We start from the raw sequence: 25,450 nt of genomic DNA, 5'->3' as shown, positions 1-25,450 counted from the left end.
GGCGCGCAATCGTGATTGTGATAAACGCCGAGCACTGCATCGATTGTTATCAAAATACCTATCGAAAACCTTTCAAACCCTTCGGATTAATATCAAACGATTAAGTTGCTATGATCAAATAACTGTTATGGAATTAAGTATTCTGTGTATATGTACTATGCTATGTGAAGTATGCATGCACAGTGTACGTAGCTAAAAAAACTACGTCATACGAGCCACAAATATTCACACAATGCCTCATCAATGGCGCGTATGTATGACTAGTAGAGGAGCGGTGTTTCCGGGAAGATCCATTATAGTGTCCGTAGGTAGGTTACCCCGTAATTAAACGCACCGTGTGTGGCTGTGACTTCATTCGCGACACACAATAAATTAAGTTATCATAATAACCATTAAGTTAAAAGTTATAAAGTAAAGTTTTCACGTTGATCAATAGAAGCAAGAACACCGATTACACTTCCAATTCCAACGTTGAAACGATCAATTCCACCGCTAAGCCTTCCTGTGATTATAATCGCTTTAATAATAAAACTAATCACCTAATAAAGTTGCTGCCACAGACGTCTCATTGAAAATTTGAAATTAGCCGTGGGCTGTGATCAAATGGAGCCCCATTACATTAGCATAGCGTTTAGTTTGAGAACATGTCTTACAGGCGAGGAGCGAGCTGCGAGTGCGGGTGTGCGGCGCGCCGCGGGCGGACGCAAATTGCCAGTGGGCGGCGGCGCGCCGTGATCCCGCGACCCCAGCGATAAATATTCTATCTATCGTGGAAGATCGTGTATCTACGTTCCTAAAAAATGATACCCCACCACTCAGAACATATTTGATGAGTTGATAACTTTTACTACCTTATAATATAACAAAGAAAGAAAAAACGCGCAAATATTGGAATGAGTCTTTGAATTCAAATTAAAATTAATCCACCCGGAAAACAGAAGGATATGAAAAATCCAACAAAAGGGACAAAGGAAAAAATACGAAAACGAATCGGACGAGATGAAAGTATAAAAAAGAAATAAGACGTCGTCGACGGAGCGGTCTCGTTCGGCGGGCCGGTCTGTTGTGCACCGTGTACCAGGCGTGCATACCGCGACTGGAGTGTTCAATTAAACCGCACGGAGATCTAATCAAGTGTGATTTTAATAGAGTGCTGTTCTGATCGGCAGGCAGCAGCTCGCGCGCCTCGCCGTCATTCACTAGAGAATAGATAACGGTTTAGTTAACAATTTAATAAAATGGCTACCCGCGCTGTTTGCTAATCACTAACGAAGATCGGTGAAGATCGTTATATCTAATTTTGAATGCCCATGATTGAATTTTATTTTCAGAAATAAATACCCATTTGGTAAGATTTTTACTCGCTACTATCCTTGGCTTTAGATAAGAAGCACACAGCACAGAAGAGGCGTGCTAAAACAAGCGAACAATAATAAAGGTATGTTCAATGTTGGTAGAATAGCTTGCGGGTTATCGCAATTCTATTCCTGAACAACATTCGTGCCACAAAGAGCAAGGCAATAAGTACGGTGTACAATAACCGATGCCATGAAAGGGAACAACGTAGTTCGTGCACAAAGCGAGCAGTGTTTCGCGGACCGCCCGCAGCGGCTCCCGCGGCGCTGCAAGCGTCCAAAAAACTTACAAATTGGACGCGAAGAGCATGCCACGAGCACCACTAACGAGCGACAATGTTTAAAACATTTGCTCAGCTTACTACTTGGCTCGTCTTGAATAGCTCATTGTTCCGAACCATTTGTTACAGCCGTAGAAATGAGACTGTACGGTCACACTTGCCAGCCTACTCGGTTAAACCTACGCGTACAGTTAGTTCCTATGTAGTGCATGAAGAATTGATGTTTATTTTATCACCTTACGAGTTTATTTGAAATGTTTAGAAGCGTGACGTGGTTCTGATATGACTACAATACTCCTTTTTATTGAGTTCTTATTAGATAAAATCTAGTAGGCAGGTACTTAATTGTCCAAAGAGAAAATTATTGTCAGGTTGTGTAGTTACTCAACGCAATTCTATTGCATGTTGCCTTTACAACAGGCTCCAGTCGGTAAACATAGATAATGGTATTATGGTCATAATAAATCCGGTTTTCTATTAGCATTAGCTGTGGCATTAGTGAGCACGCGCGCGACTTCGTAAAACACGCTTTGAGAAGCAATTTGTCATTAGTTTTGTTTGATCGTAAACGATACTGAAATGTGGTGTCGGGTTTATCGGATTAAAATGAAAATTATATCGAAGTAACTAATTGATAAATTTCGCTTTTACGTAGCAACGATTTATACTTGGGTTATAAATAAAACGTACATTTTAAAAAGTTTAAATTACCGGCGTAATGTTAATGTTGTGTTATTGAATTTCTAGTAAGGTAAAGCCTGTTTAATGTAAAAGGAAATGAGAAAACTGTAGTTAAGTATGCGAGCTACTTATAGCAAGCTGCGTGTCCGGTCAATCTATCGCGGAGTCGTCACTCGGCACTCCCTCTCTATTCAATGGGGGTGAAAACACGTAATGTCTTTGTTTACATAAATCTGTTTTGTTACATCTTTCAAGAAGGTAGGTGGTGGGTGTTTACTTATCATTCTTAAGTGCCATTGAGCTCGACAACGTAGTTTAGGGCCCTCGAGGTACTTCAGTGTCCCTTTGTGAATCGTCGCTTTAATGTTTTATAGAGATTTTGTGAACGCTTTGTTACCTTGTGTTAAAGGAAATAGTGCAGTATTAGTTGTAAATTTAGTGGCATTAGTTCATGATTTAAAAACAATTGTAGTTATGGACATATTGAGTAATGTTCTGATATTAAGTTCTAATGTTCTAAACTATGTAGTGTAGGTAGGCGACATGAACAAACAAATAGAAGCATATGAATGGGCCCGCATGTCTTGTCGTTTAACGTATAATTCTAAGGCAGCCGTGAGTGTTGACTGTCGAAGCTTGCCTTATCGGCACCCTCGCCGGCCAGCGCGTCTAAATGGGAAAGCAAACAGTCAGATGGTTGTTGACACGACGCGATTCGGCCGCTTTATAAATATTTCGAGCGAGCAGCGAGCAGCGGTCTGCCATTATCCCATTAGTAAAGGCACTCAGAACGTGAAGCTATTAGGCGGTGTTCACATCGCCGCGCGCCGAGCCTACACGACAACGAATCAGTTGCAGTTGGCTGCCTCGACGCTATTGATAACGAAAGCTTGCGTTCACATGGTTAAGTAGGTACCTACGTATCTACTTACTTATTGCTATTGACAAGTAGCTCGTAGCTATTTGATTAGACAAATCTTTGTGGTTTTGATTTATATTTATCTAGTTATCTACTAAGTACATACTTCATCTCTGCTATGGTAATTTGCTTTATTACCATGTAGATGAATACTATTTATATCATAACTCCTAATTAAGTTAGTACCTAGGCAGATATCGTTAGATCTAACAGATCTAAAAATAAGCAGGTAATTAGGTATATATTTGATGAATATTTTAGACATTAACATGAATAATTAATTAACTGACACAAGCGTACGTACGAACCAAAATGCTGTACTTGTACTGTTCTCAGTGGGAACTTTAGTAATGGGCAACTAATTAGCATGTCATGCTTCCTAGTGTTGTAACTTTATACTAGGTACACAAAAGCCAATCATAAAGCTAACATAATATATAATACAGGAAACTTTAGTTATAAAACTTTCAACTTAACAAAAGCAAGTTGCTTTTAGGTACCTAATAGTTATAATAAGCTTTCAAGCACGTGCTTTTCAAGGAATATTAGTAACGTGTCGTATGAGATACCTATCTATAAGCGCATTAGCAGTGTTCTACGACATTGGTATATGGAGCACCTACATTACATTACTACACCTACCTAGTACCGTCAAAATGACGGGTGCACTTACTGTATGTATACAGGTTAAATTGACTTGACTCGAGTTCAACCTGATCGTTAGTTTACTGGTTATAGCTAGTCTGTGGCTCGATGTTGGCCGCGCCGCCGCATCCTCGCGCCGGCCGTCATGTTAGTAAGTTACATGGCCAGATTGCCATAACGCAACGAAAACATGTACCACTTACCTATAGCTGCAGCGGTCTCCTCCACACCACAATAACAATCCTCCGCTTTGTCTTTCAATATACGATCGATACGCACCGACCCTCAACACCGTAAAAGCAAAGTAAATTACTTTTAATCACCATTCAGCACATAAACGAACACGGCCGACCCGTTTCACAATAGTATTCGCCTCGGGTCTCACACAAACACGTACAGTACACAACACAGCTAGCGACAAATCCAGAGAGCGATGTAGTTCAATCCATGGGCTATGTTATAAAATATAAACAAATAACACTGGTGATTTCACAGTGGAAACAAAATTGTTGTAAGAGCGTAACGCACGTCAGCGCCGCTAGGAGTCGGCGGACGACCGCGGAACTGGCTTCGAGCGAGCAGAGCTACGTGTCCCCCCTGTGAGGTGTGCGAGCGAGCGGGACGCACAATGCGAGCGAGTGCGGGTGCGAGAGGGAGGCAGCAGTTTATGAGGCGGGCGGCATAAAAATGTGAGAAGGGCGCTACATACGAACAGAGTACGATCGGCCGGCGTCGCCACAGACTAGTGCTATCTTGGATTGATCCACCGAGTGAATAGATAATGATTGTTGTAGCGTTTGAGGCGGCATCACCACAGCCGCCCATTCATTACAATAATTATCCGACAATTAAACATTGCGACGGAGGTCGTTGCCGTTTAGTTCTGTTACTGTACATCATTTAACTGCTGGTTACATTCGTTCGGCCGAAGTCTCTTACCACTTTTACTATTGTTTTATCTCATGTTTTCGAGTATAGCAATAATTTAACATTATAATTGAAATGTACTGTTACTTGCAAGAGTCAATTTATTTCAACACCAGTCATTCACAGTCAATAAGGAATTTTTAATTCGAAACGTAAGTGTATGGAGGCAGGTGTGAATAATGTACTATTAAAATGCAGTTGAACAATATTTACATTTATTATTGAATGACAATATCTTATCCTAACATTCTTAAATTTGTATCGCATTGAAGTCCACAATGTCGACATTCACATCAATATAATACAATTACACATTTAATACTACACCTTAATAATAAATAAATTAGAACATCCTCCGAGCGTGGTTAGGGAAATTATAATAAAGGGCAGTATTGGTTGCAGGCGCGATTCAGACCCAATTGTATATGATTGTTATAAAATTAAATATTAATTGAATCTCTAATTTATTAAGCTAGCCTGCTATTGCCGAGGCAAACATCGACTGTATAAATTAAGCAATATTCACATAGAACACTGCTGGGACTTTAATGTTCAACACTGATTAAGTTACAATTTTATTTAGAGCGAGGCCCCACTTGTCTGTTGCCTTGCGTTGCGTCGTTGCAGCATCGGTGTGCATCTTTTTTGACATGCCTAATTATACTACGGACAAATGGGGCCGGGACTCTAGTGTGGCAAAATTATTCATTACCATAAATGAATATCTCGCGCCAACCAAGTAAATCTAAAGAATTCAAAGTCAATAATATAATCAAAGCTTTAACTACTAAAGAGAGAAGTTAACGAAACATTTGGTTAATAAGTATTTATAATACATTGTTGTTAAAAGCTAGCTGGGAACTCTAAAAATTTGGATCTAGTTTCATATAAATATACTTGTTAGGTACAAATTACAAAATTGTAGCCAACACAATATAGTTGCTGACACACCGACTTAGATTTGTACATTTTTCTAATCTCTAGTCAGTTTGTAAGATTACACTACAATATTATATCATTATCTGACAAAATGAATTTCATTTCGCGTGGATTCACTAATGATGATTTAATTTTTGAGAATCATTATAAAATTGATCACTAAGTTTTGTATCAGTGAGATAAGTAAAGGATGTTACATTACTTTAATTAAGTTAGCTTGTCGTTTCACGACTTAGTACAAAATTACGAAATACATACTCGCGCATTCAAATGTTTGAATCCTAAGGCCTTCTAATTAAATTATTTTACAACTGATATCATTCACGCAGCATCACATCATATTCATACTCGTACAATTCGTTAAGAACTGTACATTATAACTATTTTGTGAAATGATTTTATAATACACCATATTTTTCAGAAATATAAAAAATTTTGATACTCCTCATGACGTCCGACTTACAACTACTATAAAGAGAATCTATTTGAATCAAGGTGCCTACAAATAAAATATTTGATCTCGCTAGCTTATTCTGCAATACTCGAGGATTTCAGATTTACACATATTTGGTGAACAAAATGCACATTCGGCAAAATATTAATGTTGTGTTGTAATAGTTCAATAGTCCACGTGAACTGGAGGTCCATGATGATGAAGAGTTTGAGCAGAAAGTCATGTGGAATGCGAATCCCGCAGTGAGACGCTCGTGTCGGGCTCTAGGCGCGGGCAGAGTGGAGCGGTGGCGGGCTGCACGCTGCGTACCGCTGGAAGATCTACTTTGGCAAGGAATGCACGCCGCGCTACTGCGGCAGTAGCGGCACCTCGGGGTACGACGCCTCTTGATCTTCCTCTGAAGAATGGCCGCTAGTGTATGAAGGGCGACCACTCTTCTCCCGCAGTCAGTATCTGGAGGAAGGAGGTCATTATTATGCAAATACATCGTGTAGGTACTTGCCTTAACATTTGGCAAGTTGAAAAGAAAAAAAATTTTGATACAAGAAAGAAAATAGCCCTGCATGCTCTTTTCCTGTTAGTTGTAGTGGGACCTTTCAAGAATAGGGCTGAGATGTAAAAGAAAATATCACCAATTAAACTCTTAGTTCCACTACTAGAAAATGCGCAATACTAAACCTATTGAACTTAAGTATAAAGTAAACGCATAAGTTAGTTCTTACTTCCTATAATTGTCATCTCTTTCAGAGTCAGCGTAAGGTGCCCAGTGCGCCGGCGTCGCCTCCGCGTCGTCCCGCTCTGCATTCGTGCTCGAACCTGCATCATTGATACATTATATTCCGTGCAGTAGTGATTATGTTTGAAAATCAGAAAAAACTATTTTATAATGAATTTTTTGATAGAAATCATTTGGCCGGAAACCGTATGCCGAAAAAAACGTGTCTAAATTGACATATCGTAAATCACACTAAAATGTAATAGGTTTATCTTGTCAATAGCGTGTAATAATATCGAGACGCTGCGTCGATGATATCACGCGTTTAATTTTAGACTCGTTCATGTAATTTTCATGTGATAAACTGTACATTTGACATTTTTGTAGGGCAAGATCTGGCCATATCTATAGTCAAGTTATAGTAGATAGTAACATTACGTATCTTACAGAAAAAAGAAATACTATAAATAAAAGCTGATTATATAGCGATATAGGTTAGTTATTGTTATTAGTGAGATAAGTATATTATAATAGGAATATCATACATAGCATTTTATAAGTCCAACAATACTTTGAATTCTGGAATCGAACCAGACAGGTTTTTAAGAAAAGTGGGCCTTGGACGAGAAGGTATCATATTTACCAATATGATGTGTGGGAGCCGCAGAAGTGACGGGTGTGATAGAGAGGTGCGGTCCATCCGTCATGACGTCGTGAGGAACTGCGGCGGCCGGCAGCGGGGGGCAAACAAAGCATCTCAGTCAGTCACCGCGGAAACTCAAGCCAGGGCACATACACCAGGTTAGATAAAGTTAATCGTTTTAGTCACACCCAAAATTAATCATGTATTACGTATACCACTCAGGTTTTACTGTGCCAAACTTTTATAATAGACTTTAATAGCAATTCATCACTAATTTCGGGTGTTTTCTTTTTACCTAGATGAAGCGACGCGGGCTCAGGTGGCGGTACCAAAGAGACGGATAACTGAGGCCGCTTCGTCAGCAGATCTGAAAGGGTGCGGGTAGCGACGGGCATAGTGATCGGTATCATGGTAAGGCATAAAGCCAGTTTGAGCGTATTTACAGTTTACCTGCTACATCACGGTAGTTGGCGTTAAACAGCAATCTTTGTGGTCATCAGGCTAGATTCCCAAGAGAACTTCAACTTACAACTGTACAGTAACTTGATGATGATGTTACAAGAGATTGACAAATCTTAAGGCACCAAGTTACTGTCAACAGATCTAAGTTGAAGTATTCGAGCAATACCTGTATTTATTTACGACAGGCCGGCCAGCAGTCTCAGGATAGGGAACAAAATATATGTATCATGGTTTGTACCTATATGATGTTGTGAGGAGTTGCTGGTAGGTGGCGCCACCGGTGTGATTGAGAGATGTGGGCGCTCCGGTAGTGGCTCCGAGTCGCGCGGGGACGACGGCGGCGACCCCGGCGCCGGCGGGGACGGACTGTCCAGGGATATCACTCCGCATGCACCGCCTGCCACGCCGGGTGATCGGTACCCACTTGACGATACTGCTTCCGCTGCTGTGTAAATATTTACGAACATATTGCATTTCTATTCTACTGGGGATACACTCGAAAAATAGTAATTAATGATGCCCTGAACTTAATACAGTGTAAATATGATTCTGTTACTCACCACTTGATGAATAGTTGTCATCAGTCTTAATGTTGACTTCGGAAGCTGGTGGCGTCGCTTTCGGTGGTGGTATCTTACGTTTGAGAGGCAGTTCATCATCAGAGTCCGATGTTAGGTCTACCATCACGTCTGCAGAGCGTGGCGCGCGAGCCTCGCCTACGGCGGCACGTTTAGCAGCGCCTACTCCGCTGTCCACAGGAATCACTTCTGTAGAAGAGATCACTATTACCTCCTGTGTTTCAGCCACATATACTTAGTTCCACAGGTTCGTCAATGCATTCACATTGCTAAATGAGGATCGACATAATAATGCATAATGATATTGTCGATTACTGTCCCATCCATTAGTCGTAATGACTTACCTATTTACCTCATACAAATTAAAGTAATACCAAAATATACTATTTTGTTAATGCTACCTACAAACAAAAAGCAAACACATTTTTGACTGTAGAATATAGTATTATCTCAGTCGTGTTTCAGAATGAGAATACTGACCGAGGTCGTCGGAGATGAGAGTGACGGGCTCGGCGGTGGGTTGCTGCAGCTGCGGCGCGCGGGCGGGCGGCGCGTGCGCAGACCAGCTGCCGTCCGCGTGCAGCTGGATCTCGTTGCACTCGCTCGACAGGCGCGGGGACGTCAGCACCTCTTGGAAGTACCTGCCGAGTGCCACCGTGTTACTGCTACTCTCTGTCTAATGACCAGTCTCAACAACCTAGTTTGTTTATTTAGTTGCTAGAGATATGACTTCTGACATAAGGTCTATAATACAATATAGTTTACAACAGATCATAATATCGGCGTCATAGTCAGGCCATTGTTGTGTATGCTAGCCAACAGTTTTCCTTACTTGACTTAGTTACTGAAGTCAAGGAAAGTTTTACCATGGGTCTACAAAAATCTGTTAGAGAAGCACAACAGCAGCTTATTTTTAGCTTGTTATAATGAAGTACTTACCCATCCACTACAAGGGAGTCATAAGGCGCAGGTCGGTCACAGACGGGACACAGCCAGGTGGGCTTCCGTTCGTTCATCTGCAGGAACAGCGAGGCGTCGAAGCACTGCAGGTGCGGGCAGTTGGCGGGCCGGCACGGACACGCCATGCGCATCTTGCCCAGCGGACACATCAGCGACACGCGCAGCGACGTCGTCGCGATCTCACTGTCGTAGTCCTCCGACAACTTCTCTTTTACTGTACAAACATTGTTCTGTTTATATCTTGCAGTATAATAAATTATTTTAGAGCTTCTAAATCAATCAAAGTTGTAATAGGTGGTGAGTGCACTCACTAACACATTACAAAATTCTATTGCGCTATTTGTCTGTCTCAGGAATCCCTCTTGCTCAACAAAGATAAAATAGTAAGTAACATTTGACCAGGTATTCAGTCTACTGTCAAACATAGAGTAACTGGTAGATATTTCAACATAAACATAATGAGAAACTTACTAAGTGACCTCGTGTAGTCAGGGTTCTTGGTGCCTTTATTCTTGAGCCTCTGCAGCAGCTCGGCCGATGTCAGTTTGCGCACCATGAACACGCTGAGCACGTACGCGCGCGTGAAGTCCGCGGCCCACGTGACTTGTATGGTGTTCGCAACGGTCGGTGATAGTTTCACTAGGGAGGATATGTTCACAGGTCGCGGTGGTCGCTTCGGTTCAGGCGTAGGCTTATTTGTAGGTATTGGATTCTGTAGGGCCACATATAGAGAATTTTGTTAAGATTTGGTGACTGAATAAAACAGCTTGTGATGCTTGTGTGTTTGTTAGTATTCATTATGACATTAATAACTAGCGCTCACTTTTATGGGCTGTCAAAATTCTTTCAAAAATCTTTTCATGACTGTGGTGTCACTCTATGGTAAATATAGACCACAAGCTAAGTTTTTGGGGTAAGGGTGTGACGACTTATCGCATTAGATTTTTCAAATCAAAATCCGATTATAAGTATGATATTTGCTTATGTAAAAACTCCAAGAAATCAATATTAAGACCTTCACCAAAAATATTAAAACCAGTCAAAAATATTTCACAATCTGAAGGTCGTTCAAGTCAGGTTTGAGAACATATTTTTGGATTATTTGTGAATAAATGGAATGTTATAAAAAATCTTGCTATTTCACTGGCATTCTATTCTAGGATAATTCCATAGGAGCCTTTTCGTTTTCAAGAAGATTCATTCAGCTGTGTGACGATAAATACACGAATATATATTTCTGTTTCGCATTTACAGTAAAATTGGAACTTACAGGTAGTGGACACATTTTATTGTTAACTTTAACATTAACACTAGGCGGGAAATGGTCCTCTTGTTCACACGAAGTTTCTAGGAGACAAAACCGGAGTTGTGCCTGTGGACAAACATTAGTAAAATTACATTTGTGTTACACATTAATATGTTTAGTGTAGGCGTCAAGTTAGAAGTAAACCAGGTAGTGTTTGGTAATATAAGACCAGATATCGAAATTATAACTTTATTCTTTAACTTCTTACTTATATTCGACATTTTCTGTATGGTATTTCTATTTGGATCAATCCAAAATGTTGGATTGCTTATTAATTTAGCATAAAGCTTAATAATCTTCTCTCACCTGTATGACATAATCAAGTTTATTGCTAGTTCCGACGAGATCTTTCCCTGAAGCTATTTCTGTGGCTTGTTGGGGTGTGAGGTGGAACACGTATGTGCCTTCCTGCATGCGACCTGCTTGCATGGGCATCATCGTCGACGGCTTCATCAGTTCTGCTAGCACGTCGTAGAAGGGAAGTCTGGTGAAATAGAACATTGTTAGTTCGTGGAAGAAACTATGCAACCACTTCAATCAACCGTCAAGTTACGGTTTTAAGTCTGTATGGCGGTTTTGGATAAATATGACAATTCCAGTTAGGTGATGTAAGTACTTTATTCTTAGATTATGAAGTAATGTGTGCTGTGTCTCCTCTCATATTTTCCGACAGTTCAGTGACGTTACAAAACCATCAGTATGTATAACAAAAGTCCCAACACAAAGTATGATTGTTTTACTTCTATCTTAATAAGGATTATTTCAAATTAGAATTATTCATATTTTATTCTAATCTCTATAATAATGAATATGCAATTTCTTAATATATAAAAGCAAAGATAAGATAAAGTATAGATCTGCCGATAAGGTTGTCAGGATTTATTTATGAATATGGAGTGTACCTACACCTGAGTTATATGAGAATACTTACTTCCTAAACTTAACGTCTGGATGTACCGGGAAGGGCGCTAGTGGCGCGGTGGGCGACGGTGACGGCATGGGGGCGAGCGTGCCCGCCGCGCTAGCGCCGTACCCGTGGTACATGCTGCTAGGGTAGATGGGGTTCTGCCGCGCCTGCAACGTCCGCTACACTCCGTATTGTGGGTCGACCATGAATATTTATTGTTTTAATTTTAAAGTTGATCAAATTTAACCACGTAAGCAACACAGTGGCTGTAGAGTCTTACATAAATTTATTGATGGCACAATTATTATCATTGTACTTTTAATTTATAAGAAATATCAGAATGTCTAAAAAAAGCTAAACGGTTTTTTTAAAAACAAAAATTACCGTGACAGGCATGGCTTGTCCGCGTGAGTCTTGTGTGTTGTACCCGCTAACAGTGGCATGTTGATAGAGGGAGCGGCCAGGCAGCGCGGGCGCCAGGGGGTCTTTTCCCTGCGACCCGCTGCCCGGCCCCACGCTCCCAGAGGGCAGCGCCTGATTGTTCCTAAAAAATATCAAAATTTGCACATCTTTCCTACCTTGCCAAACACAGTTAAACAATCACATGGGGACAGGTCAATCAGGATCGCAAATCATGCAACAAATGACTGCACATCGGTACTGACACAGACTTGTATTGCCAACAAATCTCTGTTCATTACAAGAACCATCACCAAAGCACCGAGACTCATGCTTCGACTGCCTCCGGCTGTCCACAAGTATCGACTGCAGTAGCAAACAGAAACGACAATGGTGGCTGTTGGACAGAAGTGGGATATCATGCTAGCAGCTATGTTTGAGGCAAACGCGACAAGAACTGAAACTTGCCTAATTTGATTGTAGGGCCTTTGGGAGCGGTGACCGTTCTCAGTGGTTTTGAGCCGCGATCTAAGTTCGGAAGAAGTTCCATTTTCGGCGGGCGCACTGGTGGCCGCGCTTCCTACCCTCGCTGAAGATCGTGTTTTAACCATTGTTGACGAACGACCATCTCATGTCAACTGAAATGTATGAGTCCAAAAATGGACAAACTATCATCAATTATCCATATAAAACTGAAGAGATTTCTGGAAAATTTCTTCATGTAGTGAATGAAAGGCACCACGCGGACTTTACCTTATTTCTCTTACGTAACAGACTGGAAACTTACAGGGAAAGGGGCAAGAACTACTGACATCTGCAATTGAATAATTATCCATTTTAGTCATCAATGGTTAAAACATGTCTTACAGCTTTAATTTAATCACTATAGATAAACCATAAAAGTACTTAAACTAAGAAATTTTAAAGCAATAGTTGGTGATCCTTTAGTTAATAATTTGAGATATTATTCCACTGCAGCTGTGAACGAGCATCGCTAAGGAGAGAAAAGTACATTAACACTTTGTTAACATGAAACCCATAGATTGGGGAGACAGGAGCTGATCGGTAAGAGAAATAAGTGGTGTCCCGTTTATGAAATTTTCCAGAACATTGATAACAGATATGTTTATTAATATAATATAATAATATACAGAGAAAACAGGACCACTCCAAATTGTATCATACTCTACAATATTTTAGCTGTCTCAGTACTAGCTATGGACTAGAGCAATTGCTATAATATTATTACAACTAAAGATACATAGGTGTAGATCACTATTATCTACTATACCACAACAAAGATTGTTAGTTAATTTTTTGTTAAAAATAAAAATAATACTGTTGAAATAAGTTATTATTTACTATTTCTATGGCAGAGTATTTCTATAATTATAGTTTCCACTTTGAAAGAATTCTTGTATTTATTTGGTTTGTAGAAAATATGTTTGTCAACAAGCCAAAACAAAAACAATATGTTTGAATTCAAATGAATTAATTAGAAATTTTAACATATTATTAGACAATTAGTAGTTTGGTGTATCGGGGTACCGGGATGCCCAGAGCGTTCCCATAAAAATCAATAATTACTTACGCATTTCATTCAAAAAACAATGCAACGTTTGAAGCATTTTAATTTAAAATAAATTAGGTATAAAATCTCGCTCTAATTATATACAGAGGCAATTGTGGGCGCTCTCTAGGTCTAGTTCAGCAACATTTTATATCGAAAACCACGTTAAAACGTAGGTTGGAAACTCAGTTGAATTTAAAAATCCCGGTACTAGTCTGAGAAGTATGATAAGTCTATAAGCAATTGTTATTAAGTAACAAAACTAATTATTGGAATAGTTAGCTATGTTATTAAATATTGACTAATAAATATTCTAAAAGAAAACGTATACAAAATTTTAAACAATATGGTTGTCATCACTCCAAATTAAACTTTACTTACCATGATATCGCGTTACCGTAATCGTAATATCTGCTCATATTAATTCTAATTTATAAAAGTTACACTGACATTTAATTACAAATTAAAATTATTTACGTGTTTTTCACAATACGCCATAACTTGACGCTTACAACTACACGGCCGCCACGTTGACCATAGACTAAATTCATATTTTTCTTTGGTGTGTATGTAGCTTTATTTCCTTATTTACATTTTAACTGATTATTTCATTGTTAAAATGATTTAGGCTAGTTGCTCATCTGTATTTTCTCATTAATTAAAAGATAAAGATTTCATTAATCAAAGAAAATTGTTAAAATATGCTCATCCTGGTCAGATGCATATGAATAAAATAATAAGTTATTGTAAAGCTGTGTGTACACTAGTAAGTTTTAAGCATGTGATACGTGATATCCTTTTCCTAGTTTTGCATGCTGGGCCACATTTCGTTCGGATATTTGTTTTGAGAAATTATCATAACAAATACAAAATAAATATTTTAGAAAAACATTACAGAAATATTCGTATAGGATATACCTATATAATCATAAACATAGTATCTATTGTGAGAACATTGAATTTGGTTCTATTCCGTTTCTATACCTTGTCTTGAACGAACTGAAACATTATTGAATCGATGATCGCTCTTTTTGCCTACTATATTGTTTTATTACAAGATCTGTAATGGAAACTAATAAAAACGTAATAATAAATAAAGTATTTAAAGTTTTTGGAATATTATTATAAGTGTAACTTGAGCGTAACTTTAAATCTGATATTACTTTATTCGGTCTGCTATACTTCATGGGTTTTATTGTAGAATTTGAAAACTGAAACATATAACAAAATGTTGCTTAGGCCTGCAATCGACCCTGCTACTGAATCGATTAAATAAAACAATATTCTTAAAGTTAGTATTCTGTACATTAATTGATGTATCCAAACGTAAAGTGTTCTGAAACTTAATTAATTTTATAGGTTACGTAAGAATAGTTTTGATTGATCGATAAACACATTGTCGTAAGCAGTAAAATTGTAACTTATTTATAAAATAATACGTATTAATCCTTTTGATCGAAAATGAATACCATTATAAATATATTTCATTTCTTGAGAAACATAATTTAAAATATTTTGTAAACAGTTTTAGTTTCAGAACGTGCCTTAAGTGGAAGCTCACTGGAAACGGAAATGTATATTTTTTTAATCGTTTCTATTTCCTAATCTTCGCGGTTGTTCAGATCGTTGTCGATGTAACTTATCGATAGTATATAAATAAATCGATAACAAATGGGCTTATTAAATCGATACTTTTAATTGCTAGTAGCTTAACCAATGGAAGAGGATGTCATGTGGCTGATATGAAGAAATAAATACAAAATAGGTAATTTATTTTAAAAGTTTAATAATAATACAAAATATGTATATGTATTTTGAAAAATCAGTACATTTTAGTCACAATAGTTATTAATGCTTATTCATTAAGCATACCAAATCTGCAACTAACGGAGCTTTTGTATGCGTGCGATGCGTATAAAATTTATTTTAAGCACGTCTTACTCAAGAACATAAAAGATTAAAAAAATATTTTGAAATAGGTAATAATAAAGATTACGATGATGATTATATGATGTACTTCAGATAATAATGCACTCCAGATGTATATTTCGCAATTACTTCGTAATCTAGTTGCAGGTGTGCGTATTTTGTGTGCACCACATAGACCACAGCGGAGAAGCCGGTATACCACGTTGTACGAGTCGCGTTCGGTGCACATCCAGCCGTGCATGTACCGGCCGAGTGGCCCCCTCGGGCCGGTCCGTCCACAGCCGCTCGGCCAGCGCGGCGGCCCGCGGCCACGTGTGTGATACCAAACTGCCTTCACCCACCTCTGTCGACCAAACTGTAGCTTCTCCGCCCTCTATCACGCCCGTACCATGCTTTAACCACGGACGATGCTCGTATACCCGTTGCCATGAATTGTACGGGGCTCCATTGTTCTCCTCGTACCACGCTCCTTGACCAGCGTTCAAGTCCCACGCATCTTCATGAGACATAATCGTTCGGATGCCGGTTACATATGTTTGAGCCCATGCAGCGTGGCGCACTTGAAAAGCTATATTATCAATATAGTTTCTTATATCAGATTTAAATCTTTCACTAAGGCTTGACATCCAAAAAATGGTCAATTTTGGTATTCTGCCAGTTCGTCGTTCTAAGCGTCTTAGAATAGACCTAGTAAAATGAACCCAGAGGTCCATGGAGTCATTTAAAGTGTGACGAAATTGGTCATTCCAACAACGCAAGGATATATCGCTGCCACCCAGGTGAATCATGTCTTCGACTCCGGTCAGTTGCAACACGTCTATAAATAGACGTTCGAAAAGGTCGTAAACTCGTTCATTAACTGGATTCAGCTGTCCACAGGGCGGTTCAGTGCAATAGTCACTCCAATGGTCGAGGTCAAGGCAAAACACCAATTCGCCCAGATCCGCGACCGGGCCCCAGCTCCAGGCGTGGCCGACATGCGCTGGCGCATCTATTTCCAACAACACGCGGATCCCGCGCAGCCTGGCCCTCCGCACGACTTGTCGCACGTCGTCCGGACTGTAGACATCGCCAGGAGTGTGCGCGCCATAATTAGATAATTCAGGAATACTGTTCGTTTGCAGCGGAAACGCCTGTGAGTCGGTAATGTGCCAGTGGAACGTGTTCAACTTGGAAGCGGCCATTGCATCTATGTTCAACATTAGTTCACTTATAGGAAAGAAATTGTGTGCCGTATCTACAAGCAATCCGCGATATGGAAATTTGGGTGCATCGTCTATTCTCGCTGCTTCCAGTATCAAAAGAGAACCCAAATACGTGTCCAACCAGACCAGTTGCAGGAGTGTCTCCAGCCCGTGTCTAGCGCCACAGAACGAATATGCGGCAATATCTGCTATTAATGCGACGGCGGTTCCTTCCACAGGTCGTAATGAAAGGCTGTAACTTTCGTCAGTGTCCATTGTCATTCGTGGGTCTTCACTGCCGTTGACTAGTAATCTTACTGATACACTACGCCACTCCTCGAAACCTCGTGAACCATGTTCTATTCGTTGCAAGTCTTCGCGGAAGTGAGCAAAAGCTTCTTGTAGATGCTCGTGTACTATTTTCGTTGGCGCCTGGATCATTTGTAGTTGGAACATGTCAGAGCGCGCAGGTACTGCGGTGGTGGACAGACTCACTGACCCGGTTGGCTGCGGCCAAATCTGTATCGACGAGCATAGCATGTTGCAAGTTTCCAAAGATTGTAGTTTCGATACGTGTGTTGCTTTTAATGGCAAACATTTGTCGTTTATGCATTCCCAGTTCCACAGAGGTAAAGTGTTCCTGAAGGAGAGAACGTGAGGTTTTACTCCTTGGAAGAAAACAACTTGAAACTAGCTAAACAACATTGTGTTGGAAGCTACTCACCTGGTGTTATAAGTTGCTTGGCACATGTATATTTTGAATGCTAGTAGCCATAATATGTGTATAATGTTATCGGGTATAACTTGGATCATCAGCCACATCACTTATACAATTTATACAATATATATTTTACTAATCCATAAAACACTTCAGTATGTTCCAATACTTCCCCCCTTTACAGTTTTGACTTGAAGTTTGACATTTTAATAATCAAACATCATAATAACCAACGTTAAAAAATCTTCTTTCTTTGTCCTTGATTGGTACTTGTCTTTGATAATAACATTGACTATCCTTGACCTACTAATTAAAACTTTTTATCCGAGAACCGAACCTAGAAAAATACCTTTTTCAGCAAATGGAATATTATTATACTTATTATAGGTAGGTACTCGTAGATCACATCCAAACCACAACAATATAAAAGTGCTTTTCCACGAGTACACGAGCCTGTTGTTTGATTATTGTATTTTTAACTTTTTTTATTTGCCTTTTACATAGTACTTATATCTGTTGGATTTAAAATGCTTTGGGTCAAACGCTTGTATCTCACGAAGGTAGACAGAAGCAGAGGAAGCTCTCTTTTACATCATACTTCGTCTCAATATTCTCAATAAGTTCTAATCATCTTTAGACGATCGTTTAAAATTGAAAATAAACAATTAAAACAACCAGAAGATCTTGTCACTTTAATTCTCACATTCAAACACAGCATGATGTATGTATAGGTACCCAATACGGAGTATAAAGCAGCAACACTACAAACACATTAGTAAAACCCGTAGTTATTCGGTGAATATTTTGAGAGTAGCCGGATACGTATTAGATATACGGAGAAAATTACGCCAAAGATCATGGAGGTTAAACCAAGGATTATTATAAACAGATCTTTGTAGAGATGGAAGTTATTCCGGCCGTAGTAGTAAGGATACCTGAAATCTTTAAGATGATTGTTCGTAAATGGCTAAATAAACAATTAAAACAACCAGAAGATCTTGTCACTTTAATTCTCACTCAAACACAGCATATGTAGACACACAGCATATAAGCAACCAATATGGAGTATAAAGTAGCAACACTAGAAACACATTAGTAAAACCCGTAGTTGTTCGGTGAATATTTTGAAAGTAGCCGGATACGTATTAGATAAACGGAGAAAATTACGCCAAAGATCATGGAGGTTAAACCAAGGATTATTATAAACAGATCTTTGTAGAGATGGAAGTTGTTCCGGCCGTAGTAGTAAGGATACCTGAAATTACAAGATATTTTCGTAAATGGCTACCACATAGCTGTTTTATATAAAGAAAGAAAGAAAGAAGTCTGGGAGTACTCATTTCACAGCAAAACTGTGGAATGAGCTGTCGGCGGTATTTCCGAACCGATACGACCTTCAAACCATCAAGAAAAGAGCGTATTACTTCTAAAAAGGCCGCAACGCACCTGTGACTTCTCTGGTGTTGCGGATGTCAATGGGCGGCGCTGATCGCTTACCATCAGGTGACGCGCCTGTTCGTTTGTCTCCTATTCCATAAAAAGTCGTAACTAGAGCGCGGCAGATGTTTCCTGACCATGCCGCGAGCTGCCGTGCTCTTGCAGCTCAACGCACCCTAAAAGGGTGTTTGAACGCACCCTAAAAGTAGGTACATCCTACACACACGGGTATACGAAACCAGTTTATGATGGCCTCGCATTGTATGCCCTTTGAGCATATTCAAAGCTCAGTTAAAAACTGGATATAAACAGTCTCTACTGATTACGTGTGCACCACGGAGTTGTAACTATTGGAACTTTACCTGATGCACATGTCCATTAGAGCGGGGCATATGAGCGCCAGTACAGATGTGCACAAATTCCCCACAAATGCCACGAACGGCGCTTGAAACGGCACTATGTAACAAATGATGACTGAAACAATTTATAAACATACATTATTCATTATACATGCACAGTTAAATTGGTTAACGCTGCTATGTGCTATGAAAAAGAAATTTGTTGACGGGGAAAGGAACTAAGGAATTTTCCACCACAGATGTGTATGCTACATTGCTGTGGATGCGTTTGACTTCCACCAGTCATATTCATTAGTATACATAGTTTAGCTCTGGTGGAAACGGACTCAGTGAAACTATGTTTTTTATATGGAAAGATGTAGACATCGATAGTTTTCCTACTATCGATACATCGCATACTCCGCATCTTGTTGCTACTTTGCGGCGTCGCATCTTCATAGCATCCTACTCACGCCGCTACATAGCTTAGTATCGGTGGAAATGGTCGCATAGTTTCACATCTTAGCTATTACATCTTCGTAACATAGCTACATAGCACATTTCTGGTGGAAAAGTACCCTAAAGTTGGTACAACCTACTTGCTACTTCCACGGTTTCTATACAGATAGTATATAGTGTTATATTTTGATACCAATAAATAGCATTCCTCAATTGACTATTCCACAAAAAGTACAGTTTTATAACTTACAAGACATAACAACGAACAATGGTCTGGCGACAGTTTCAATCATGCGCAGCGTCATGTCTGTCGGAGTGGTCAACTGGTCGTGGTACTTTATGACCTCGATTATGGTCGCGATGGCGGGGTAGCATTGCAGGGGGTACGCGAAACCCACAGCAACCAAGTACAAGCCAATAGCAGCCATCGAAGTTCTACGAAATATTTGATTAACTGGTATTACCAAGACTTTCTGTAAGTAAACCAATCTTAACTACTTAATGGGTACTTTTTAAGTGTGGGAGAGCCTTGCTTCGGCACTAATGGACCAACTCGATCGGAGTGATACCACGGCCTCACAGAAAATCGATGTGAAACAACGCTTACGTTGTGTATTATTGTGTAAGTGAGGTTACCGGAGGCCCAATTACCCCCTTTCCAATTTTCTCAATCCCCGATTCCCCAACAACTCTTCTTCCTTTCATCTTAACTACTTAATTGGTACTTTTCAAGTGTGGGAAAACCATGCGTCGGCACTAATGGACCAGCTCGATCGGAGTGATACCCCGGCCTCACAGAAAACTGACGTGAAACAACGTAAACGTTGTGTTTCATTGTGAAAGTGAGGTTACCGGGGGCCCAATTACCCCCTTTCCAATTATCTCAATCCCTGATTAAAATCCTAACCCCCAAAAGGCCGGAACGCAAATGTAACGCTTCTGGTGTTTCGACTAACTGATGGACTAAATGTATTTTAAAATTTTATACCTCGTCATCATCCCTATTACTATGATAGTTATAGGTACTTTTCCAGAAATGTATGAAGCCAATGGCCAATATAAAAAGAGGTCACTCACGTTTCGTCGTAAGGAAGGGACCTTAGTATATTCTCCTCCATGGTACCAAAGGTCATGTATCCCATGGTGCCGAATATCACCGAAATGATGGTCGGCCCAAGAATACCGACGTTCAGTACGCCGAATCTGCTCGTCATTCTTTTCGCTTGCTTCAGACTTTTGTCTATAGACAGGGTCTATAAACAAAAACTCATGCACATGTAAAATCTTCTATGTATGTATACTTATAATAAATCTGTAGAGAGGCCAATGCTGTACTTGAAATATATTTATAAAATAACTATCAGGGTATGATTAGTGATCGATACTGATGCCAAAAAAAAAACAGTAAAATGTTTATCTGTCTGTCCGTGCGTCTATGCGTTTGTACGTCTGTGCGTTCGTGCGCAGTTTTGCGTCGCATTTTTGTGTAACGAAAGGAGTTACACGCTGACGGAATCGCGGGACAGCTATCTATACTTTTCTGGCCGAAAGCCGCCATCCCACGTGGACGAAGTCGCGGGTAAAAGTTAGTTGTCAATAAACTACTAAACGCTACGCGTGCGTCATTAATTGTATTGAAAAGTCTATTACAAACATGCTTACCACTCCAATTGCGCTCAAATTGAATAACAATGTACCGAAACAGAACAATACAGATCCTGTGTCAGTATCAGTCTGCACCTCTTCCCCGTCATAATTGGTCACTATGTGCTCAAACACGAATATAATTCCCATCAAATTCAGGAAATTACCTGCAAATGGTTCATAAAACAACGGAGTATTAATATTCATATACATACGGAATTATTTTTTTATGGACGAGAACAGGCTGATGCTTTATAAAAGCAATTATTAAAATCTGACATCACATCAACAGTTTTTGTATAAATATAACTAATTGTATAACAAAGAAACGTATTCGAGTCCGTGGAGATTAACTTATAATTAAAAAAAAAATATTTAAAAAAATAAAATAAAAACGCGCCCACGACACAGGATAAAATCCTAGTGTAGGACAACGTTAAAAAAATCTGAGTATTGTTATGTTTCTGCGTAACGAACAGCCTGTGAACGAACCCGGGGGCTACAGCTAACTGCAAATAAAGGAATGTAACTCACCAAACATGGCTACGTAACTGATAATAGACAAGTCCTTCATGAAGAACTCTAACACAAAATACGGGAACACGAGGCACATGAGGGACGGCTGACTACTCTGCCAATCCATTATCTATGAAGAAAAAAATATGTAGAAGTAGAAAGGTATACAAACATATTATATAGGTGGTTAGAGACATATTATCGTGCCTGTATCCCATTTCGGTAGGCAGGGACAACCTTTATCGCTTCATCTATAATTTATCAGACATACTAGCAAACACGGTGAACTCCGTTTCGCCACCAGATTGCTGATTGATTGATTTTTTTTCTGCTTTTCTCATAAAATTTCCTGAATTTTCTTTGCTATAAACCTAACGGAGTCCGAGGCCTTTCCAATGAATGCAAAACCGTGCAAATCGGTTGGTGTTATGGAGGTATGGTGTCAGGAAGAAAAACCCGATTATTTTTATATTACCTATAGAAGATGTATTAGATGCATATCGTCACGCCTTTAATCCCCGAAGGGGTAGGCAGAGGTGCACGTTATGGCACGTATTGCCACTGTTTACACCCACTTTTCACAATTAATATGGCAAGTCCCATGTAATAGGTGGTGAGCCTATTGCCATATACTGGGCACATTTCCAGACTCCGTGCAACTACTGAGAAATTTTCGAAAAACCGAAAAAAGCCCAGCAATACTTCACCCGACCCGGGAATCGAACCCGAGACCCCTTGTCTGGCAGTCGCACTTGGAACCACTCGGCCAAAGAGGCAGTCAAAATGTATTAGATGCACATCTTACTAATACAATAAATGCAAAAGTTTGTGAGTTAATGTGTTTGTGTGTATTTGTTACTCAATCACGTCAAAATGGCTGAAGGGATCGGAATGAAATGTGGAACAGGGGTAGATTACGGTCTGGAATAATACATAGGATATTTTTTATTCCTCGGGAACGTGGACGAAGCCGCTGGCAGAAGCTAGTATTTAATAAATGGGTACAAAATAATGATAATACTTACATCTCTCAAGCAATCGCAGGTGAAGATAACGAATACTGAACAGATGCCAAGTTGACTTGCAATCATAAATACGGCTATTATTGTCCTGTGAAAAAAGCTAATTAAAGGTAAGCATGTCCGCATCGTACGCATCGCACGCATTGTACGCATCATTACCTTAAGACACATCCGACTATTTAATTAAAGTATCATTTGTATAACAAAGTATCATGCCTTAATTTCTTTTATAATTTTGGTTGGCACAGTGGCTGGGCAACTGCATGCCGTGCATATATAGCGGGCGCGATTCCCGCATGGAGCAACTCTTTGTGTGATCCACAAATTGATGTTTCGTGTCTAGGGTATTTGTACACTCAACCACAACGCAGGAGAATATCCTAGTGTGGGCAACGTTTCAAAATAAAGTTATATTAACAAGTGTGTAATAATTGACAAGTTATACTCACGGACCGTGTTTCCCTATGAAGTGGAACGCAGGAGGTCCATGGAGGACAGCCAGTCGGAAGCCGTATCGATACGATATGTACGGTATCTGTAACTGCCTCGCTATCTCGTTCAGGCATTCTAACTGAACAATATTCAACTTGTTATTATAGAATCCACTAGATGGCATCAATGAGTTAATTTGGCCTTTTCACCAGCGATGTGCTATGCTACGTTGCTGTGGATGCATTTGGCACCCACCAATCATATTCATTGGTACATATACATAGCTTAGCACTGATGAAAAGAGATTTAACTAAGATATGTTTTTTTACATGGAATGCGTGCTATAGGTGTGTGCTATAGATGCGTGCTATGGATGTGTACTACAGATGGTCGGGTTTGCTGTAGTTATGTGCAGAGCAGAGTACCAACAGCATCTACTTTGCGGCGGCGGATTTTCATAGCACATCTTACTCGCACAGTTACATAGCGTAGTATCAGTGGAAACGGTGACATCGTTTCAGAACTTATACTCTTGGGTATACTTATAATCTTGGACTAGGAAGTTAGCAGTATGCAATAGCATTTGAAAGTAGTTCAGCAAATGTTTTTTTTACCAGTAAATGATGTACGTAGTTGATGAGAAGTCCGGTGAGTACTGTGAGGATCGGTCCCACGATGATGCCAGCCTGGCTGATCACGAGCGGCATGCCCAGCATACCGGCAGTACACATCGATCGCAACAGGTTGAAATAAGCCATCCACAGCCTGGCATCACAAAAATAAAATATGTTTTTTATAAGTGCTTTGCCGGCCTTTTGGGGGTTAGGAATTTTAGGGTTGTTGGGGATTAGAGGATTGGGAAGATTGGGAAGGGGGTAATTGGGCCTCCAGTAACCTCACTCACACAACGAAACACAACGCTAGTGTAGTTTCACGTCGGTTTTCTGTGAGGCCGTGGTATCACTGCGGTCGAGCCGGCCCATTCGTGCCGAAGCATGGCTCTCCCACTCATGCTGGACTACGAGGCTCTTCATACGAGGGGTGTACCATAATCTCGAGGCCGACGCTTGTCGGGTGGGTTGCAGATTGTAGTTTAAAAGTTTCAGTTTAATTAAGGCACTACCACCTGGGGCCTTAGTCTGCTATTACAATTAGAAGAAGAGGGAAGGAGCTATACAACCTAATAGCTCCGTTTCTCTTGCACTGCTCAATGATCGACCATTCTGACACAATTGTAATAGCGGACTATGGCCCCTGGTCTCTGTTAAATGATACTTTAGCTGGCTTTTAAGTCACTCGCGGGAAGTGTAGTGTTGGTGACATGTTTACATACTTAATATTATGTGTGGGTGATCTATGGTCTTTGGGGTTGTAGTCACTATCCTCAGGCCTCAGTGACGGCAGCCTCGTCCTCCTGATGTCAATGGTATTGTCCGTCTGGTGTGGTTGGAACGTAAGTCTGCTGACTTGCTCAAACGCTGCCCTGAAACATACATACATAGATACGTTTAGATATCGAAAGATACTACTGCACGTCACATTTCACGCACGCGACCCGGAGCAACGGACTACCTAGCGAGTTTACTGGGACTGGGAAGAGCAGGAATGGAGTGGTTTTTAGTCAGTCAGAGTCTGGTAATGCCTCTCGCTTCAGCAAAGGCGGAGGAAGCCATTGGCTGACTTTCCCTCCATAAATAAAGATATCTCCATAAATAAGGTACTTACTGGTACAGTGTTGGATTAAAGGCATTCTAAACACAGTACAATATTTTTTACTGATAATAAGAATAGGTACTTACATTATTTACAAGTTTAACTCTGAAATTACGATGAAGACACCAGAAATTTGATTTTATTCATTCATAAATGTTTCACAATAAATATCTTTATTAAATGATCAAAATTCACGCAGAATTTACTCATAAGAAAAATAAATAAAATAAGATGAGGTAGATACTTCACGAAACCATTGGTTAGTAACATAAAAATTGTTTATTTTGATAAATATAAAAGGATATAAATCATTTTAA

At 39.8% G+C, this 25,450-nt stretch overlaps 4 protein-coding genes across 16 annotated transcripts in view; all 4 read right to left on the bottom strand.

Moving 5' to 3' along the window:
- The window catches only part of LOC118266081 (zinc finger protein 608), a 110,148-nt gene extending 105,281 nt beyond the window's left edge, over window positions 1-4,867 (bottom strand). Inside the window, exon 1 of the mRNA XM_035579435.2 lies at window positions 4,085-4,867. The gene's annotated coding sequence lies outside the window, so the exon portion shown is untranslated. The remainder of the gene's footprint in view (window positions 1-4,084) is intronic.
- Window positions 4,868-5,001: 134 nt separating this feature from the next.
- Window positions 5,002-14,290, bottom strand: LOC118266084 (E3 SUMO-protein ligase PIAS3). Of its 12 annotated transcripts, none has more exons than XM_035579445.2 (15): window positions 14,123-14,290; window positions 12,640-12,809; window positions 12,157-12,316; window positions 11,797-11,951; window positions 11,172-11,349; window positions 10,830-10,931; window positions 10,031-10,271; window positions 9,539-9,773; window positions 9,080-9,240; window positions 8,582-8,788; window positions 8,260-8,466; window positions 7,855-7,926; window positions 7,560-7,637; window positions 6,924-7,017; window positions 5,002-6,654 (listed from the first exon to the last, which is right to left on the bottom strand). In XM_035579445.2, the coding sequence occupies exons 2-15, from the start codon at window positions 12,780-12,782 to the stop codon at window positions 6,648-6,650; spliced, it is 2,040 nt and encodes a 679-aa protein (XP_035435338.2). In that variant the 5' UTR covers window positions 12,783-12,809; window positions 14,123-14,290; the 3' UTR covers window positions 5,002-6,647. The 12 variants fall into 12 exon arrangements, with proteins under 12 accessions (XP_035435338.2, XP_035435339.2, XP_035435340.2 ...); XM_035579446.2 differs by having other exon boundaries at window positions 8,260-8,463; XM_035579447.2 differs by having other exon boundaries at window positions 11,797-11,939.
- Window positions 14,291-15,496: 1,206 nt separating this feature from the next.
- On the bottom strand, window positions 15,497-17,788 carry LOC118266527 (probable beta-hexosaminidase fdl). Its single transcript, XM_035580003.2, has 2 exons — window positions 17,579-17,788; window positions 15,497-17,494 (listed from the first exon to the last, which is right to left on the bottom strand). Exons 1-2 carry the CDS (start codon window positions 17,674-17,676, stop codon window positions 15,808-15,810), a joined length of 1,785 nt encoding a protein of 594 aa, XP_035435896.2. The 5' UTR covers window positions 17,677-17,788; the 3' UTR covers window positions 15,497-15,807.
- Window positions 17,789-18,304: 516 nt separating this feature from the next.
- LOC118266185 (proton-coupled amino acid transporter-like protein CG1139) lies at window positions 18,305-25,280 on the bottom strand. 2 transcript variants are annotated; one of them, XM_050695213.1, is made up of 11 exons: window positions 25,220-25,280; window positions 24,754-24,903; window positions 24,035-24,185; window positions 23,438-23,559; window positions 22,992-23,076; window positions 21,985-22,096; window positions 21,469-21,617; window positions 20,884-21,059; window positions 20,057-20,241; window positions 19,372-19,483; window positions 18,305-18,507 (listed from the first exon to the last, which is right to left on the bottom strand). In XM_050695213.1, coding segments are annotated over exons 1-11 (1,407 nt in total). In that variant the 5' UTR covers window positions 25,222-25,280; the 3' UTR covers window positions 18,305-18,344. The 2 variants fall into 2 exon arrangements, with proteins under 2 accessions (XP_050551170.1, XP_050551169.1); XM_050695212.1 differs by lacking the exon at window positions 18,305-18,507 and adding an exon at window positions 18,630-18,827.
- Window positions 25,281-25,450: the final 170 nt, after the last annotated feature.

Source organism: Spodoptera frugiperda, chromosome 7 (genome assembly GCF_023101765.2).
Source record: "Spodoptera frugiperda isolate SF20-4 chromosome 7, AGI-APGP_CSIRO_Sfru_2.0, whole genome shotgun sequence".
Lineage (NCBI taxonomy): Eukaryota > Metazoa > Arthropoda > Insecta > Lepidoptera > Noctuidae > Spodoptera > Spodoptera frugiperda.
The sequence above is the reverse complement of the archived record's forward strand: the minus strand, read 5'-3'. Positions and strand labels throughout refer to the sequence as shown.

Bases quoted from the DNA above. Each gene is read 5' to 3' on its own strand.
- LOC118266084 (XM_035579445.2), bottom strand. From the start codon at position 12,782: ATGGTTAAAACACGATCTTCAGCGAGGGTAGGAAGCGCGGCCACCAGT. The intron at 9,241-9,538 runs GTAAGTACTTCA...GGCACTCGGCAG, and splicing joins GACTCCCTTGTAGTGGATGG to GTACTTCCAAGAGGTGCTGA. The intron at 8,789-9,079 runs GTCAGTATTCTC...TCTCTTCTACAG, and splicing joins TCTCATCTCCGACGACCTCG to AAGTGATTCCTGTGGACAGC.
- LOC118266527 (XM_035580003.2), bottom strand. From the start codon at position 17,676: ATGTGGCTGATGATCCAAGTTATACCCGATAACATTATACACATATTA. The intron at 17,495-17,578 runs GTGAGTAGCTTC...TCTCTCCTTCAG, and splicing joins CAAGCAACTTATAACACCAG to GAACACTTTACCTCTGTGGA.
- LOC118266185 (XM_050695213.1), bottom strand. The intron at 21,618-21,984 runs GTGAGTTACATT...AACCATTTGCAG, and splicing joins CAGTTACGTAGCCATGTTTG to GTAATTTCCTGAATTTGATG. The intron at 20,242-20,883 runs GTGAGTGACCTC...AATATTTCGTAG, and splicing joins TCCCTTCCTTACGACGAAAC to AACTTCGATGGCTGCTATTG.